The 16133-nt window shown below is 52.0% G+C and overlaps 1 protein-coding gene across 2 annotated transcripts in view; it reads right to left on the bottom strand.

Moving 5' to 3' along the window:
* Positions 1–15735, bottom strand: part of SLCO2B1 (solute carrier organic anion transporter family member 2B1) — a 54375-nt gene extending 38640 nt beyond the window's left edge. Inside the window, exons 1-4 of one of the 2 annotated variants that reach the window (XM_008020160.3) lie at positions 15409–15735; positions 3991–4121; positions 2675–2812; positions 810–972 (exon numbers count right to left, since the gene is read on the bottom strand). In XM_008020160.3, coding sequence (XP_008018351.3) covers positions 810–972; positions 2675–2812; positions 3991–4121; positions 15409–15424 — 448 coding nt within the window. In that variant the 5' untranslated portion in view covers positions 15425–15735. The remainder of the gene's footprint in view (positions 1–809; positions 973–2674; positions 2813–3990; positions 4122–15408) is intronic. The other variant, XM_008020157.3, reaches the window with a different exon arrangement.
* Positions 15736–16133: the final 398 nt, after the last annotated feature.

Here is a 16133-nt window from a genome sequence, read left to right as displayed (position 1 = left end):
CCCAGGCTGGGAGCTCCCTAGAGTAAAAAGAACTGATTCCCCTGAGAGGCTCAGGCACGAAGTAGGCAGCATTAAGAGTTTGTTGGGTGTTCCAATGGATGGATGAATAGATAAATAGATGGATGAGTAGGTGGATGCATCCATGGGTGGATAGATATGGATGAATGGATAGATGGACAGATGGGTGAGTAGGTGGGTGGGTGAGTGGGTAGGAGAGGGAAGGAATAAAATGAGGGCTCAGGTTGTTAGGGTCATTCTCTAAGAGACAGGCATCCCTTTGTCAAGTAGGGCCTCAACAAAATCCCACTGGGCTGAACATGGCTTCACCATTCCTGTCCAGAATTCTTTCATTTTTTAAAATTTGTTCATTCACTCATTCATTCATTCTTTTCCCAATATCTTTTATGAGGATGAAATGCATGACTACACATTAAGTGCTTAGAGCAGTGTCTGGTGCATATTGAGTAGTGTATGACGCTATTATTACTACACAGGCAATTCCTGAGGGTCTACTGCATGCCAGGCCCTCAAAGTAGGCTGCGCTGTAAATTCACCCCCACTTAAAAAAACCCACAGTGACATACAAGCAGGCCCTCACCCCTCTGCGCAGGGCCTACTTCCTGCCCCACTCCCCAGGTCTGCCAGAGACCCACCGGGGCTGGGGCCTGAGGAGCTGGGCGGGGTGGCGGACTAGCAGCTATCCTGGGGTGCTTCGGCGTATCCTGCCTGATGAAGGCCTGTGGGTGGGCCCCAGCGCAAAGCAATGCAGAGGCTCACGTCCCATTCCTGCCCAGCCCTGCTGCTCTTACCGGGGCTGGTGTTGTCGTAACGGTATGGCTCTGAGATGAAGTGCGGGAGAGTCATGAGCAGGCCCGCCAGGGCCACAAGGATAGCCCCATAGCCAATCATTCGCGGTCGGTGCACCCGGCTGCCAAAATAGCTCACAAACACAATCAAGGCTGTGTTCCCCACCTGCAAAGGGACCAGGTGACCCATTAAGGTGGAACAGTGCCCAGGGCTGGGGGCCTGCACCATCCTTGTCTCTATCTCCAACTTCGGTATGCCCATCTGAATAACAGACTGAATAAAAATCATCTGGGTCCCTCTCCTGGGTCCCCCTCAGAAAGGCCGCACTGCCCCCTTAGAGGAGAAAAATGAGGGCAGAGCAGAGAAATCTAGGAGTTCAATTCCATTTTTGAACACAGATTGGACTCCACGTTAGAACATGGGGAGGATGGGCCATCAAATGAAGGGATTTTGAGTTTCAGGAATGTCATAAACGAAGCCTAAAGCCAGGTTAAGGATTGGATTTTTTTTTTTTTTAAGACAGAGTTTTGCTGTTATTGCCCTGGCTGGAGTGCAGTGGTGCAATCTCGGCTCACTGCAACCTCCTCCTCCCGGGTTTGAGCAATTATCCTGCCTCAGCCTCCCAAATAGCTGAAATTACAGGCATGTGCCACCATGCTTGGCTAATTTTCGCATTTTTAGTAGGGATGGGGTTTCACAATGTTGGCCAGGCAGATCTCGAACTCCTGACCTCAAGTGATTCACCCAACTCGGCCTCCCAAAGTGCTGGGATTACTGGTGTGAGCCACCGTGCCTGGCCTAAGGCTTGACATTTTGAGCCTTAGGATCACGATCCTAGGATGTGAGTTCAGGAGGGGACTTCAGAGCTTGCAGGGCAGGGACAGTCTCTGCACCATGAGCAGGGAGCGCATTGGCTCTGCTGCTTATTGGTTGGTAACGGTGGGTGAGTCCCAGACCCTCCTCGCTGGGGGAGTGGGGCTGTGTCGGCGGGGGAGCCACACTCCACAGTGGCCGGACCCTGGAAAGGACAGCCACACTCCATAGTGGCCATATCCATAGATAGGGCCCTGAGGCCCAGAGACAGGGGAGTGACTTGCCCAAGCTCCCAGAGCAGGGTAAGGACTTTCCCCTCCCACCTCTGACACAGGTGCTGAAGAGGATCCGTGGACACTGCAGCTGGACGGCCTTGAGTTGTGAGGAATATGACACAGTGAGGAATATGACACATTACCCAGGGGGAGAATTTCATGGGAATCTGCACGGGGGACGGGGAGAAAGACAACTTTCTTCAGGGTAAAAACATCTGGCAGGGGAAGGACTGAAGGACTGGGACACAGCTGGACTCTGCTCTCCAAATCCACCCAAAGCAGCTCATCTGCTCCTCCCTGCTTGGCTGTGGGCTCCACAGGCCTGTGAATCCCCGGGCAGTTCTAAGGACAGATACCCTGCACCACGGTATCCCTCCCCCAACCACCCTAAGGCCCAGAGGTTCTGCTCTTGATGCAGTTTAAGCCTCTCTCACTACCGTTGAAGTGGCTTTCTTTGATTCCTTCCTGGGACAGGCAATAACCGGGTGCCTGAAAAGGTAAAGGATGCAAAAGGGGACTGGGTGGATATGGGGACCCTGGCTAGCTCTGAAATATCCCTGGACCTGACACAGTAGAGGTTCCCAAGGGAGACAACCAAGTCCAGGTCCTAGAACACAGCTGCAAAAGCTCTGAAGTTTCAGGCAGGCGCTGGGACACAGGTTGCCTGAGGGCACTGGGAGGGGAAGGCCTTAAGGTGGGGTAGTGAGAGGGAAGGTTGGTGGAAGGTGCGGTGCAAGTCTCCCTCAGTGTCCACCCCTGTGGCTGGGCGGGGCCTGTACCTCGTTGAAGGAGACCAGCAGCCCCGACGTCTGGCTGGAGAGGCCGAAGCGCTTTTCCACTGTGGAGATGGAGCTCTTAAGGTAGCCGGAGATCATGAGCTGCGCCAGCTGCAGCAGACTGTGGCACAGGACGAACAGCTGTAAGGGGACCGGGAGGCAGGCAGAGGTGGGCAGTGCAGGGGGAGACAAAGAGAGGGAAGGAGGCAGAGAGAGCACCAAGGAACAGAGATGGGGGAACAGAGTCACAGAAAGAGATAGAGAGCGGGAGAGTGACCAACAGAAGAGAGAGAGAGAGAGACCAAAGGAGACAGGCAGAGGAGGAGGGAGGGGAGAGAAAGACAGAAAGGGAAGAAAGGCCAGAGGAGGTGGGGGGCAGAGAGAGATGGTGATTGGTGTAGCTCACAGCTTCTCACACAGGACTAAAAACTAGAAAAGCCATCCTGAGTACACTCCAGGGACCTGGGGGCTGTTGAAGAGCCACAAGACCAAGAGTAGGGTCTTCCCGTGGCCAGGAATGGTGGGAGCCCCTTTGGCTCTCAGAGCCCCCCTTGGCTGGGCTGGGCTTTCCTCCCAGTTCCACCATCCTGCCCCTTTCTCAGGGGAGCTATCCCAGATTCACCCAGATCCTTCTCCATCCCACCCGCACTAGTCCTCTCCCAGAGTGGCACTGTGAGGCCACCTGCACACACTGAACGCTACCCCAAACATCCCAGCCTGCCTGGAGTCTCCTCCTGAAAAACTCTAAGAGAATTCCTAAGAGAAGAAAAACTTCAAATGATTAAAAAATAGAGTATTTATGACAGAGCTTAATATATTCACTCTGTTCTGAGTCTCAGTTTCCTCATCTGTACAATGAGGACAACAGCCTGAGTTCCCAGGAATATTGTGAGAACTAAATAAGATCACGTGTGAGGGCACCCGGCACAGGGCCTGGCACCCAGTGGGCTCCAGTGGACGTTGGATGTTCACAGCTGCCCTTGGTGGAGCCAGGACTCCCAGTATCCACATAGGTTTGGGATCCCCAGGTACTTCTCTATTTCTCTGGGAAAGTGGGAAACAAGGGGTGCCTCATCCTGTACTCCTCCAAGAGCACCCCCTTTCCTCCCTGGGAGGAGCGAACACATACTGGCCACCTTCCATGTGCCCGAAACCCAGCTGAGTGCTTTTGTAGATCATCCCTTTGATCCTCACAGCCACCCATTGTATAGATGAGGAAACTGAGCTTCAGAGAAAGTCTTCCTTGGCATTACACAGCCAGTACGTGGCAGAGCCTGCTCTTTTAGGCTCAGAGTCCCCTGCCAGGCCCTGAGAGGTACCTTGATGTTATGGAACACACTTGGCCGCACGTCCTGAGGGTCTGGGCTGGCTTTGCCTCCAGGTGTGTTTTCTGTGCCCATCGTGGCCTTGGTTTCCTTGTCTGGTACCTGGGGTCCCTCACCCGCTGGCCCTGAGGGACAGAAAACCAGGGAAGGAGAATAGATAGAATCCCAGAGAATGGCCCTGGCCTGATCAGGTAGCCCTAGACCTCAGAACCAAGGTCTTTCAGGAGGAAGGGTTCTTAGTGGTTGATGAGAATCTGAGAATCAAATCACCTTCAGCCTTCCTCATTCTTAGGTCACAGTTCTGGAAGGGACTTTCCTAAAAGGGTGTGTGTCCCTGTGCCCCTACTGACCCAAAGCCTACTGGGTACCTATTTCACACTTCACTCTGCTCCCAGCAAAACTTCCCTTCTGGGGAGAAGTTGCTGACCTCCCCACACAGCAAACCTGCAAGTAGTGGCCCCCGCGGGAGGGTGAGCCGTGCACATTCTCAGCCTGCCTTGGGTTGTGAGACAGCCTGTGCTCTTGGAGACTGAGTCTGGGCCTGGGACTGTCTGGGTCAGTCTAGGATCAGAGGTCTAGAGCCAGGGGCAGGGTCAAGGCTAGGTCCATAGTCAGGGAATAAAGGCTTTTCTGCAGTGTATTGGAGTAGATTCCAATCCCTGCACAGGGAACCCCTGTGCATGTCATCACAGAGCTAACCAGCCTATCCCCACATCACACCATCAGACCATGTTGCTGGTCAGGGCAGAAAGGGCCCTCCGAGCTCGTCTCATTTAACACCCTTGTGGACAGAGGCCCGTGGGGTGATAACTGAGGACACAGAGCTGTCTTGGACCCTCGACCTCCTTTACACATGTTGGTTTTCCTCACATGGTAACTATGGTAACCCTCAGTATCTCACTCACTGCAATGAGAAGAAAGTTCAGCGCCTTCAGAGGCATCTCCCAGGGTCTCCTGAGCTCACTCTCAGTGGGGAGCCTGGAAGTCCAAACTTCAGACTCCACCCCTCCATTTAGACTGAAACCACCCGCTCTTCCTGGCAGCCCTGGCCTCCCTGGCTTTCCTCCCCTCCTGCGGCTTCACTTCCTGCCGGAAGCCTCCATTGTTTTATGTCCCTCTCACCACCGGCAGGAGTTTCCTCTCACTCAGCATGCTCTTTCTGGAGCCTGAAAATTGACCTCAGGATTCCTCCTGACCTGGGGGACTCTCACTGTATCTCTAGGGCTGAAAGAAAAACTCAGGGAGGGGGCTACAGAGGCCCTGAACCACCACAGGTGAAGTTTTTGTGCTCCTCTTACAGGGTACCTGGGAACCTGAGGATTTTTAAAATTGAGATGTAATTTATAGTCATAAAATCCACTCTTTTAAAAGTGCACAATCCAGTGGGTTTTAGTATATTTACAAAGCTGTACAACTATCTACACTATCTAATTCCAGAATATTTTCATTCCCTCATAAGAAGTCCCGTACCCATCTGTAGTCACCCTCCATTCCTCCCTCTTCCCTGGCACTCATCTACTTTTTGTCTCTATGAATTTGCCTATATTCTGAACATTTCATATAAATAAAATCACACAATATGTGGCCTTTTGTGACTGGCTTCTTTCACTTAGCATAATGTTTTCAAGTTTCAGGTATTACAAACATTCATGTACAAATTTTTATGTAGATAAACATTTTCAGTTCTCTTGGGTGTATACCTAGGAGCAGAATTGCTGGGTCATACGTTCATATAAAATAATTCTGTGTTTAACTATGTGAGGAACTGCCAAACCATTTTCCACAGTGGCAACACCATTTTACACTCCCTTCAGCAATATTCCAATTTCTCTACATCTTTGCTAGTACTTTTATTGTCTGTCTTTTCAATTATAGCCATCTTCATAGAGTACAGGTGGTATCTCAGTGTGGTTTTGGTTTGCATTTCCCTAATGACTAATGATGTTGAGAATCTTTTCATGTGCCTACTGCTACTTGTATATCTTGCTTTGGAGAAACGTCCATACAAACAGGTTGAGGAATTTGGCTGAGGAAATGGAAGTGCGTGTGGCTAGGGAGGAGTCCCTCTTGGGGGCATAAACACTCAGAGGAAGCAAGGAACTGTTGAAACAAAACTGACACCTGACAGGAGTAGATGGGAAATTGGCCTAGGGAAGAGGAGTGTCATGGGACATTCAGTGGGAGTCACTTTAAAGGCAAGGAGGAAGTAAGGCAGTTCAAAGCAAACGCACCCGCCCAGAGGAGGTGGAGGGGACCATTTCTAAGCCTCAGCTCCTCTCACTAGCAGCAGTGGGTTACCTGCTGTAGTCTGGGCTCTGTGCCACAGGCTTTCTGTGCACTGGCCCATGAACCCTCTCCACAACTCTGTCCCTTTGGTGTCTTATTATCTCTATGCTTCCGATAAGGACACCCAGGCTCAGAGGAACTAGCTTTGCTGGTTAGTATTGGTCCCAGGACTCAAGTCCAGGTAGGTGTTAAACTCAACGTCACTCAATGCTCCTTGTACAAGTTTGACAAGGGGAAGAAGCAGAGTGCTTTTCTCTGTCTTGGCCCAGCCAAACCTAGCCAGGTCACTTCATAGATAGCAGTGCCAGTCCACCAAGGGGCCAAGCCAACCAGATGAGAGAGCGGGAGCTGAGGTTGGGAGCAGAAGTCCCTGACCTGGAGCCCCAGCTCTGAAGGAAACCCAAGGAATGGATGGGGGAGAGGGGTGGAAGGCCTGTGGGCTGGCTCAGAACATGAGGCCCCCAGCTCCAGGCCAGACCCTGGATCCTCCATTTAGCTTCCTGGGTATACTGGAGACATTCTCGCTGTGCCCCAGCCTGTCTAACCCCAGTTCCAGCCCCACAGCCTCTCACCTGCCCACTCATGGAACATGCTCACCTGCCTCAGGTGAGCTCCCACTCCAGCCTCACCTCTGGCTCTCCCTGAAGCTTCAATCCCGGCCTCTTCTGTCAAGACTCAGAGCCTTCCTGGGATTACTTTATCCTTTAGAGATATGGCTGTTTGTGGAGGGCAAAGTCCATAGCCTGTGCCTCTGGGCAGGGGAGGGAAGCACTGGCTACATTCTTCCTGGCTCTGAGAGGTGCACGAGTCATGTACTTGGGGGGTCAGTCGGTCACTGAATGGGGCTTGTCAGGCAGGCTGTCCACCCCCTCCAAGACTTTCCTGTGGGCTGGGGTCTCTACTGATGCCCTGACAGCAAACCTTTGCCTCCCTGACTCAGGGCGGAACTCCCCTTGGAAGGATGGTCAAGTCCAGGGCTGCATGTCCTCCTGTGGAAGGGCACTGAGGCCCTGCCCTGTTCTATGGGGCCTTTGTCAGGGGCGACCCCTGACAGGAGAAGGGGATGGCCATGGGACTGAACCTGGGCTGGGCTGGCAGTCGCCTGTGGGAATGAGGGGACCTGGGGCAGGGAGCCAAGCCCTAGTTTAAAAAACCCAGTCTCTCTCTCTCTCCCAGGTGGGCAGCTAAGTTTTGGGATCCCAGGTAGGCCAGGTGGCTCCAGGGGCTAGGGACCCGCAGCGGGTCTGTGTGCCCGACTGTCAATCAGTCACTTGGCTGATCACTCGTGCAGGCACACCGTGTCCACCTGCTGGTAAACCAGCCAGCCAGCGGGCCACTGTCTTTCAGGAGAGCTGTCCGTTCAGACCATCAGTCAGCCACCTGCCTGCAGCTCCTCATAAGACAGTCAGACAGGTTCCTGAAAGTCTGTCAGCCACAAACTTCGTTTCCCATGTGTCTGGTCAGTCGGAGACTCCCCCTTCAAGGCTGCCCTTCATGGGTAGAGTCAGTGTTCTCTACACCACCGGAGTCTGGGTAATGAGGAGCAGGGTTTCAGAGACCAGCCTGACTGCAAGGACCACCTTCCTTTACCTGTTCTCTGTGGGAAAGGCCCGGGATTCTGCTTCCTTTGGCTGCCTCCCAGCTACAAAGGGCAGATCTCAGGGAAATGTGAGGCTGAGAATAGGCTTTAAGGTCTCAGACCTGGGTTGGAATCCCAGCTGTGCTACAAGCCCATTGTGTGAGCCTGGGCACATCCCTTGAGCTTTCTGAGCCTCAGTTTCCCCATTTGTAAGGTGAAGATAACAGTATTTACTGATGGAATTCAGGACACACTACTCCCCAAATATGGCACCTTGGCCACATTTGAGAAAACAGTAGAAGCAGGTCATAAAACTTAGGATAGTCACACCGCTCTGACCTTCTCCCGCCTTTCACCCTGAAACAGGTCATAAGATCCTTATTTGAGAGTTACTCTCTTTCTACCTGGAGAAAAGAAACAGCCTTAACTTTGAAGATGCAAGGACACAGAGAAGAATCTGAACAAACAGGCCTTGCTAGATTTCCCCAAGTTTATCACCATTAACACACACCCTCTTTGTGCAATACTTCTCCGCAACTATATACTTCTTCATCAAACTTGGCATAAAAAGTCACAAGTTTTTGACATTTTAGGCTAGATGATTAAAAAATAATAAACCAGCCTGGACAACATGGTGAAGCCTCATCTCTACTACAAACACAAAAGACTAGCCAGGTGTGGTGGTGCATGCCTATAATCCCAGCTACTTGGGAGGCTGAGGCAAGAGGATCACTTGAGCCCAGGAGGCAGAGGTTGCAGTAAGCCAAGATCATGCCACTGCACTCCAGCCTGGGCAACAGGGTGAGACCCTGTCTCAAAAAATAAATAATTAAATTAAATTAAATTAAATTCAAAATAATAAAAACTAAAAAATTTAAGAATACACGGGTTTTCCCATTTCTTTGGGTCTTCATTTCTGAAGGCCCCCGTGTCATGGAAAACTTACATTAAATAAATTTGGGCCAGGTGCAGTGGCTCACACCTGTAACACTTTGGGAGGCCGAGGTGGGAGAATTACCAAGCCCAGTAGTTCCAGACTAGCCTGGGTGACATGGTGAGACCCCATCTCTATGTAAAAATAATAATAATTAAAGTAAATCAAATTTTTAAAAGCCAAATAAATTTGTATGCTTTTCTCCTGTTAAGTTGTCTTTTGTTATAGTGACTTCAGCCACCAGCCTAGCAAAGAGTGAGGACAAGAAATCTCTTCTCCTCTATACGACCTCAAAGAGGTAAGGCCTCTGGGGCAGCTGGCCTGACATACAGGTGGCCCTTGCTCTCCTTTCCTGGGGGCCATTGCTCTCTTTTCCTGATAAATATTCAAGCACATCTGAGGCAATCGGGCCCAGCTGGACCCATCCCCTTCCACACACACCTGGTCTTCCTCCAGGTAAACCCCTCCATCCTGACATCGCCATTCATCCATCTCTGGATCATCTCTTTCCCTCTCTCGTTCAAGCCGTAACCAACCACAGGACCCAAGGAACTGGACCTCTTCTCTCCAGGCACACTCACTGGCTAGGAGGCAGTGATATAGGCTTGAAGCCCCCGGCTACAATGCAGGGACTATAATCCCACCTTCCTGGTGCAGAAAGCATCTCCTGAGGACGAAAACCATCTATCCCCACATTCAGCCTGAGCGCTAAAAACCCCAAACTGTACCTTACACATCTACATACACATGATGGTATTTGCTATTTCACTGTCTTCATTAGCAATTTTTTTCCTCTTCCTAGACTGTCCGTCCAAAGCAAATGGTTTGATTGTTCTTTAGAGAAACTTCCTGAAAGATGGATCAGCCCTTCAAAGGAAGAGGCTGTGGCCCTCAGATTCTCAGACTCTCTCCCCACAAAGTCCAAAACCATTGAATTGAGATTCTTACCCATCTCCATCTCCATCTTCATCTTGAATAGGGGTTGGGTAAAGTAAGGCTGAGACCTACTGGACTGCATTCCCAAACAGTTAGGCATTCCAGGTCACAGAATGAGATAGGAGGTCAGCACAAGGTACAGGTCCTAATGACCTTGCTGATAAAACAGCTTGCAGTAAGGAATCCAGCTAAATCCCACCAACACCAAGATGGCAATGAGAGTGGCCTCTGGTTGTCCTCACTGCTACACTCCCACCAGTGCCATGACAGTTTACAAATGCCATGGCAATGTCAGGAAGTTACCCTATATGGTCTAAAAAGAGGAGGCATAAATAATCCACCCCTTGTTTAGCATATCATCATGAAATAACCATAAAAATGGTCAACAAGCGGCGCTCGGGGCTGCTCTGTCTATGGAGTAGCCATTCTTTTATTCCTTTACTTTCCTAATAAATTTGCTTTCACTTTACAGACTCACCCTGAATTCTTTCTTGCACGAGATCCAAGAGCCCTCTCTTGGGGCCTAGATCCAGACCCCTTTCCGGTAACACCAGCAGCAGATGCTGGGCAATCCATTCCTCATGATAATGGCAGACGCCCCCCTCCAGAGGTGTTGGGGTGGGAGGCAGCCAACTTCAAGGCTACAAAGCCCTGCCTTGGGCCCTTCCTACCTCGTAAGTTGCCTGAGATTCCCTGGGCCTGCAGATACCCCTGCCAAGCTCCTGCAGCCCAGCTCATCTCTCATCTCTCCCTCCATAAAACCCCCTCCCAGGCCAATTTCCGCTGGTCACTCTCTTGCATTACTTATGTTTCCCTCTTCTCTGCCTGACTAGGCAATAAATTCCCCCAGGGCAGACGTTGTCCTGTACTCCCCCAGTCCTGGTGGATCATCTTAGTTCCCTGCTGAAACCCTCTGGGTGAGAAGACTTTGGATTCAAATATTTGTTTTGTCATGTCATAGCTGTGTGACCTAAGACAGCTTATTTAGCCTCTCTAAGCCTGTTTTCTTCTCTGTGAGTTAGTGAGCAGTGTCTATCTCCCAGTGTTTTTATTACGATTAAAGGAAAATGTCCTATGCCTGATAATACTGTGGTCCTCAACAATGGTTAGCCCCTCCCCAACTCCCAGCTCCATCTGCAAACCGTGAGTACAGGCTCAGCCCCAAGGAGGTCAAGGTTAGTGGAAGCCAATCCCGTCCCATGTACCCCGCACCCTAGTGAGCATGTGTCCCTCGTCCCCAGCAAACCACTTATCTTTTGAGGCCTGGCTCACGCCTGGCCTCACGGTGGCTCATGCCTATAATCTCAGCACTTTGAAAGGCCGAGGCGGGTGGATCACCTGAGGTCAGGAGCTGGAAACCAGCCTGGCCAACATGGTGAAACCCTGTCTCTACTAAAAATACCAAAACTAGCCGGGCGTGGTGGCGTGTACCTGTAATCTCAGCTACTTGGGAGGCTGATGTATGCGAATTGCTGGAACCTGGGAGGCCAAGGGTGCAGTGAGCCGAGATTGTGCCATTGCACTCCAGCCTAGGCAACAAGAGGGAAACTCTGTCTCAATAAAAGAACAAGATTGTTGAATTGAACTAAACTAAATGAAGGGGAAGAGAAGGCTGGAGCATGGGGTCTGTGGGTGGGGACTGCGGTGGTGCACATGAGTTGGGATGGGGGCAGCATGAGGGCCCTGAATGCTCCAGTTCCTTGTTTGGCCTGGCCCAGCACTCTGGAGGAGAGGGAGTCAAAGGCAGGAAGGGGGAATGTCTCCAGGCATTGGGCTTGGCTGTCATATTTGGGAAATTCCTCCCAGCAGGACCTTGGGTGGTCTGCTGGGAGGACAATAGCATGCTTGAGGTCCAGCTTTGTGAGACTCCAGCTGTTGTTTCTTGAAGTAGATCTGGCAGGGTCGCAGAGGGGCCAGGCAAACTTTCTGGTGGTTTCCCAGCTCAGTCAGGGACCCTGAGTTGGGACTTTCTGTTCCCAGTTGTAACCCTGGCTACCCCATCTAGACCTAGGATGACCTAAAAAATGGCAACTACAGCCTGGAAGGAGGGTCTCCCTAGGCCTAAAACAAGGAGCCAGAGGCTCAGAGATATGCAGCTATGGCTCAAGGCCATGCTCCATCTGCTCCACGTGATCCCAGCTAATCTCTCTCTGTACTTAAATTGATCCTTTAAGGGGTCCATGTTATCCCATCTCACTCGGATCATGAATCTCTAGTCCTCCAAACACAAGGTGACCCTGGGGTCTAGAGAGGACCTCAGGGCAGGTTTCCTGCAGAGCCAGCTCCCTTAGGCCTATGTTCACCAGGCACAGGCTGGGAACATTGGAGCCTTCAGTACAGACTTGTCCAGAAAGAGGGGAAGAGGAGGCCAGGAAGGCCTCTGTTACCAGTGGGGGGCTCGAGTTTGAGCCCCAGCTCTGTTGCCGAGTAGCTGCATGGCCTTGGGCAGGTAACAGAGCTCCTCCTGGCTTTTGTTTCCTCATTGGTTTTTGATTTTTTGTTTTGTTTGTTTTTTTTTGAGACGGAGTCCTGCTCTCGTTGCCCAGGCTGGAGTGCAATGGCGCGATCTCAGCTCACTGCAGCCTCCGCCTCCCAGGTTCAAGCAATTCTCCTGCCTCAGCCTCCAGAATAGCTGGGATTACAGGCGCCCGCCACTACACCCAGCTAATTTTTTGTATTTTTTTTTTTAGTAGAGATGTGGTTTCACCATGTTGGCCAGGCTGGTCTCGAACTCCTGTCCTCAGGTGATCCCACTGCCTCGGCCTCCCATAGTGATGGGATTAGAGGTATGAGCCACCATGCCCGGCCACCCTCATTTGTAAAATGGGCCCAGAGTGCTTTGTCATCATAAAAGTGCTGCACATGGCTGGGCATGGTAGCTCATGTCTGTAATCCCAACACTTTGGGAGGCCGAGGCGGGTGGATCACGAGGTCAGGAGTTCGAGACCAGCCTGGCCAACATGGTGAAATCCTGTCTCTACCAAAAATACAAAAATTAGCTGGGTGTGGTGGCAAGTGCCTGTAATCCCAGCTACTCTAGAGGCTGAGGCAGGGGAATCATTTGAACCCGGGAGGTAGAGGTTGCAGTGAGCTGAGATCATGCCATTGCACTCCAACCTGGGTGTCAGGGTGAGACTCCATCTCAAAAAAAAAAAAAAGTACTGTACACATGAGTGGGGTTATTATGAAAGTTCCCAGGACACAGATTCTCTGGGCCACTGAAGCAGGGCCACTTCCTCCTCAGATACTTTCTATAGCTCCCAACTGCCTTTAAGACAAAGTCCATGTGCCTAACCTGGCATGCACGTTCCTTGTGACTGGGCCCCATCAGCTTCTTTGGCTTAACTTCCCACGGTGTTGCCAGTGGCCCCCGCTCCTCCAACGGTACTGGGCAGCTCACTAGCTCCACAGACATGCAGTGTAGTCACTTTTCTAAGCATTTGCAGTGCTATCTCTTTCCCTGGCATGCTCACCCTGTATGGGATTGGTGGAAGGGAAGAGAAAGCCCCAGGGCAATGGCATGGAGAGGAAGAGCTCTGGTACCAGGCAGACCTAGGGGCTGGCCTCCACCCTGCTGTTTACTTTGGGGTGAGCTTGGACTTTGCTTGCCCCCTCTGAGCATCAGTTTCTCACCTATTAAAAAGGGGAGGACATTTCACTGGGTTCTCTTAAAGCCTGTGATGCAGTGCTGGAATTTGAACCTGGGACTGTTGGTTCTTTCCCTTGCCCCACCTGTCTGCCCTAGAATGGCTTACATTTGAACACAGATGGGCTGGAGAGAGGAACAGCAATACCGGAAACAAGGAGGGATGAACCTCTAAGAGAGGGTCAACAAACAGCATATGGGAGAGGTTACCCCCAGCTGGAAGAATCTGGAACGGCTTCCTGGAGGAGTTGGCATTTCGAAGAGTTGGAAAACAGGGCAAATGTCACCAGGATGGGATGTGGGCAGGGGCTTCCTGAGCAACGGTGAACAAGTGGGAAAATGAAATCTTTGCGTCACACCATGTGTGTGTCAATGGCTGTCCTGGCACTGGCAGGGAAACTGCTGCCTAAGAGGTATGTGGTGAGTTGGTGAAGGGGCTCTGCTGGAGCCAGATCTGACCTTCACTTCTCTCTGGTGTCTGCCCTGACTGGGACAGCTTCCCCCTCTCCCTTTGGGGACTCTTCCCAGGCTGCAGGCTCGGTATCCTACCCCACCCGCATTCCTACACCCCTCAGAGTAGTGTGGTGAGCCTGGCCACAGACCAGAATGGGTCTCGGGAAGCAAGGCTAGAGGTGGCACCTGATGGCCCACCGGGCAGATGCTGGGGTCAGCTTCCTGTTGTCTGTGTGGGAAGTCAGGGGGCACCTGGAGAATATTCCAGAACTGGGCCCTGCAGGGATCAGAAAAATAGTCCTGGGGGGACTGTGGGGAGGTACAGTGCAGCCAAAGTCTCTAGTTAGTTCCCACACCCCCCAGCTCTCCATCCCTCCCATCCACACTGAGCCAAAGCTGATGGGGAATTTGGTTTGTCAATGGCCCATTCACATCGCCCCCCCACCAAACCATCCCACCCAAACTGACTTCATTCACATCTGTCCTGTGAGGTGCCCTGAAAGGAGGCATCTATCCCACCCTTCCTGCCATGTTGCAGTCCCCAAGCCGTGGCTGTGTTCTCCTGGAGTCCCTGCAGCTGCGCCTCAGCTGGGTCTGTCTCCATGGCCTATAAAGCCTTCCCTGCTGGGCTTCTGGGAGCAAGTGGGGCCTTGTCCAAATGGCTGTGAGGCTCACACAGCCCAGGGCAGATTCAACAGCTGGGAAAGAGGCCAAAGGTGACCGCTATAGGGCGTCTAACCTGGAGTTCTCCCAGTCCAAAGATCCTTTGTTTCTTCTACCCACACTGACTTCCCAGGAAATGCTGGGCCAGGTGGTCTGTTCCCAGAAACACTGCCCTCGCTTCAGGGCGTTTCCTTGTCACCCTGCAGGCAGAGCTTCAAGACCTTTTTCCTCCAGCCTCCTCCCCTCTCCACAGTAAGAGACCTCATTGTACAGAGACCCATGCAGGTCTCTGCAAGTCACTCTCAATCCCCTGGTCTTCTGGGTGGATCTTCCGACTGCCTGCAGGTCTGTCTGTAGCTCTCCGGCACCTGTCCCTGTCTGATTCTCTTTCCTGCTTTGTCTCCTTCATCTCTGTCTCTTGCAGTCTCCGCTGCAGCCCTATCTCCAGGTTTGACCTCCCTACCTTTCCCTGCATTCTCCTGCTGACACCTGTTGATACTGCATTCTCCGACCCGTGTGCCTCTTTGTTTGAGCCTGCCTGTCTGCACTGTCTAACTACACTGTTCTCTTTTTCTCTGCTCTGTCTGTCTCTGTCTCCTTTGAGAGGGGAAACAGGGCTTGATGAGGGGGTCAGGGGCCTGTCTTTCTGTTGTCCTGTAAGTCTCTGTGTCATCAACAAGGTTTGGCTGTGTTCCCTGGCTCCAGCTGAGTAAACACTGTCCCTTTCTGCTCCTCCAGTCATCCACTCATTCATTTAACACACCTTTACTGAGCTCTGGCCATGTGCCTGGCTCTGTGCCAACAGCTGTGAGCACCTACCCCACCCACTCTGGCTCTATGGCCTCACCCTTTTCTCTGGGAACATGTTCCCCAGGCTCACTCTCCATGCGCCTTCCTTACTTTGTCTGGACTTACCTATCCTGGGTCCCATGACTGCTGCAGTGCAGTGAGCTCCAGCCCCTAATTCAATCTCAGGACCTGGAGCTTAGCAGGGGAGAGGAAGCAAATCTTCTCGGGGGCTCCTGGAGACAGCAGCAGGTGAGCCACAGCAGGGATGCAATAATGGTGGGAGCTCCAGACACTGGGTCAGTTCCTCTTGGGCCACACAGGACAAGAGATTTGTCCAGGCACAGGTTAGGGAGTCCTCCTCAAACTCAACCCCAAGTGTCTCCAAGTATCTGTCTCCCTGGATCACTTGCTCCTTCTGTCTCTCCCTTGCCCTGGCTCCACAGTTGTGTAGGAGGCTGGATTTATTCAAGTCCAGCCTCTCTGCGAGGAGGAAGCTGTGCCCCGCCTCCCTGAGGCTCAGCCTCAGCCTGTCCTTTTCCAGACTCTTGCCTCTGCATTTCCCTTAGGTATTTTCCCCTGCTCTGTTAGCAGGAGAGAGATGGAGGCGCAGAGGGGATGTTGATAGGTCTCCCCAAGCTCCCCACCCTTCCACACTCATCCCCCAGTCTCCTCACTGCACTCACATTTTCCACCCAAGCCCTTCTACCAAGCTCTTGTTCCCTTCACAGAACTTTTGTTGCCCTCCCTTGATAGGAGGGCCCCATGGAGAGCCCTTGTTCCTCCATCTAGCAGTTGTCCTCTTTCACTGAACCCCTGTCCCCCTCAAGCCTACGTCCCCTCTCACTAAATCC

The sequence above is a fragment of the Chlorocebus sabaeus genome, chromosome 1, assembly GCF_047675955.1.
Source record: "Chlorocebus sabaeus isolate Y175 chromosome 1, mChlSab1.0.hap1, whole genome shotgun sequence".
Lineage (NCBI taxonomy): Eukaryota > Metazoa > Chordata > Mammalia > Primates > Cercopithecidae > Chlorocebus > Chlorocebus sabaeus.
This window is presented reverse-complemented; position numbering and strand designations above follow the sequence as displayed.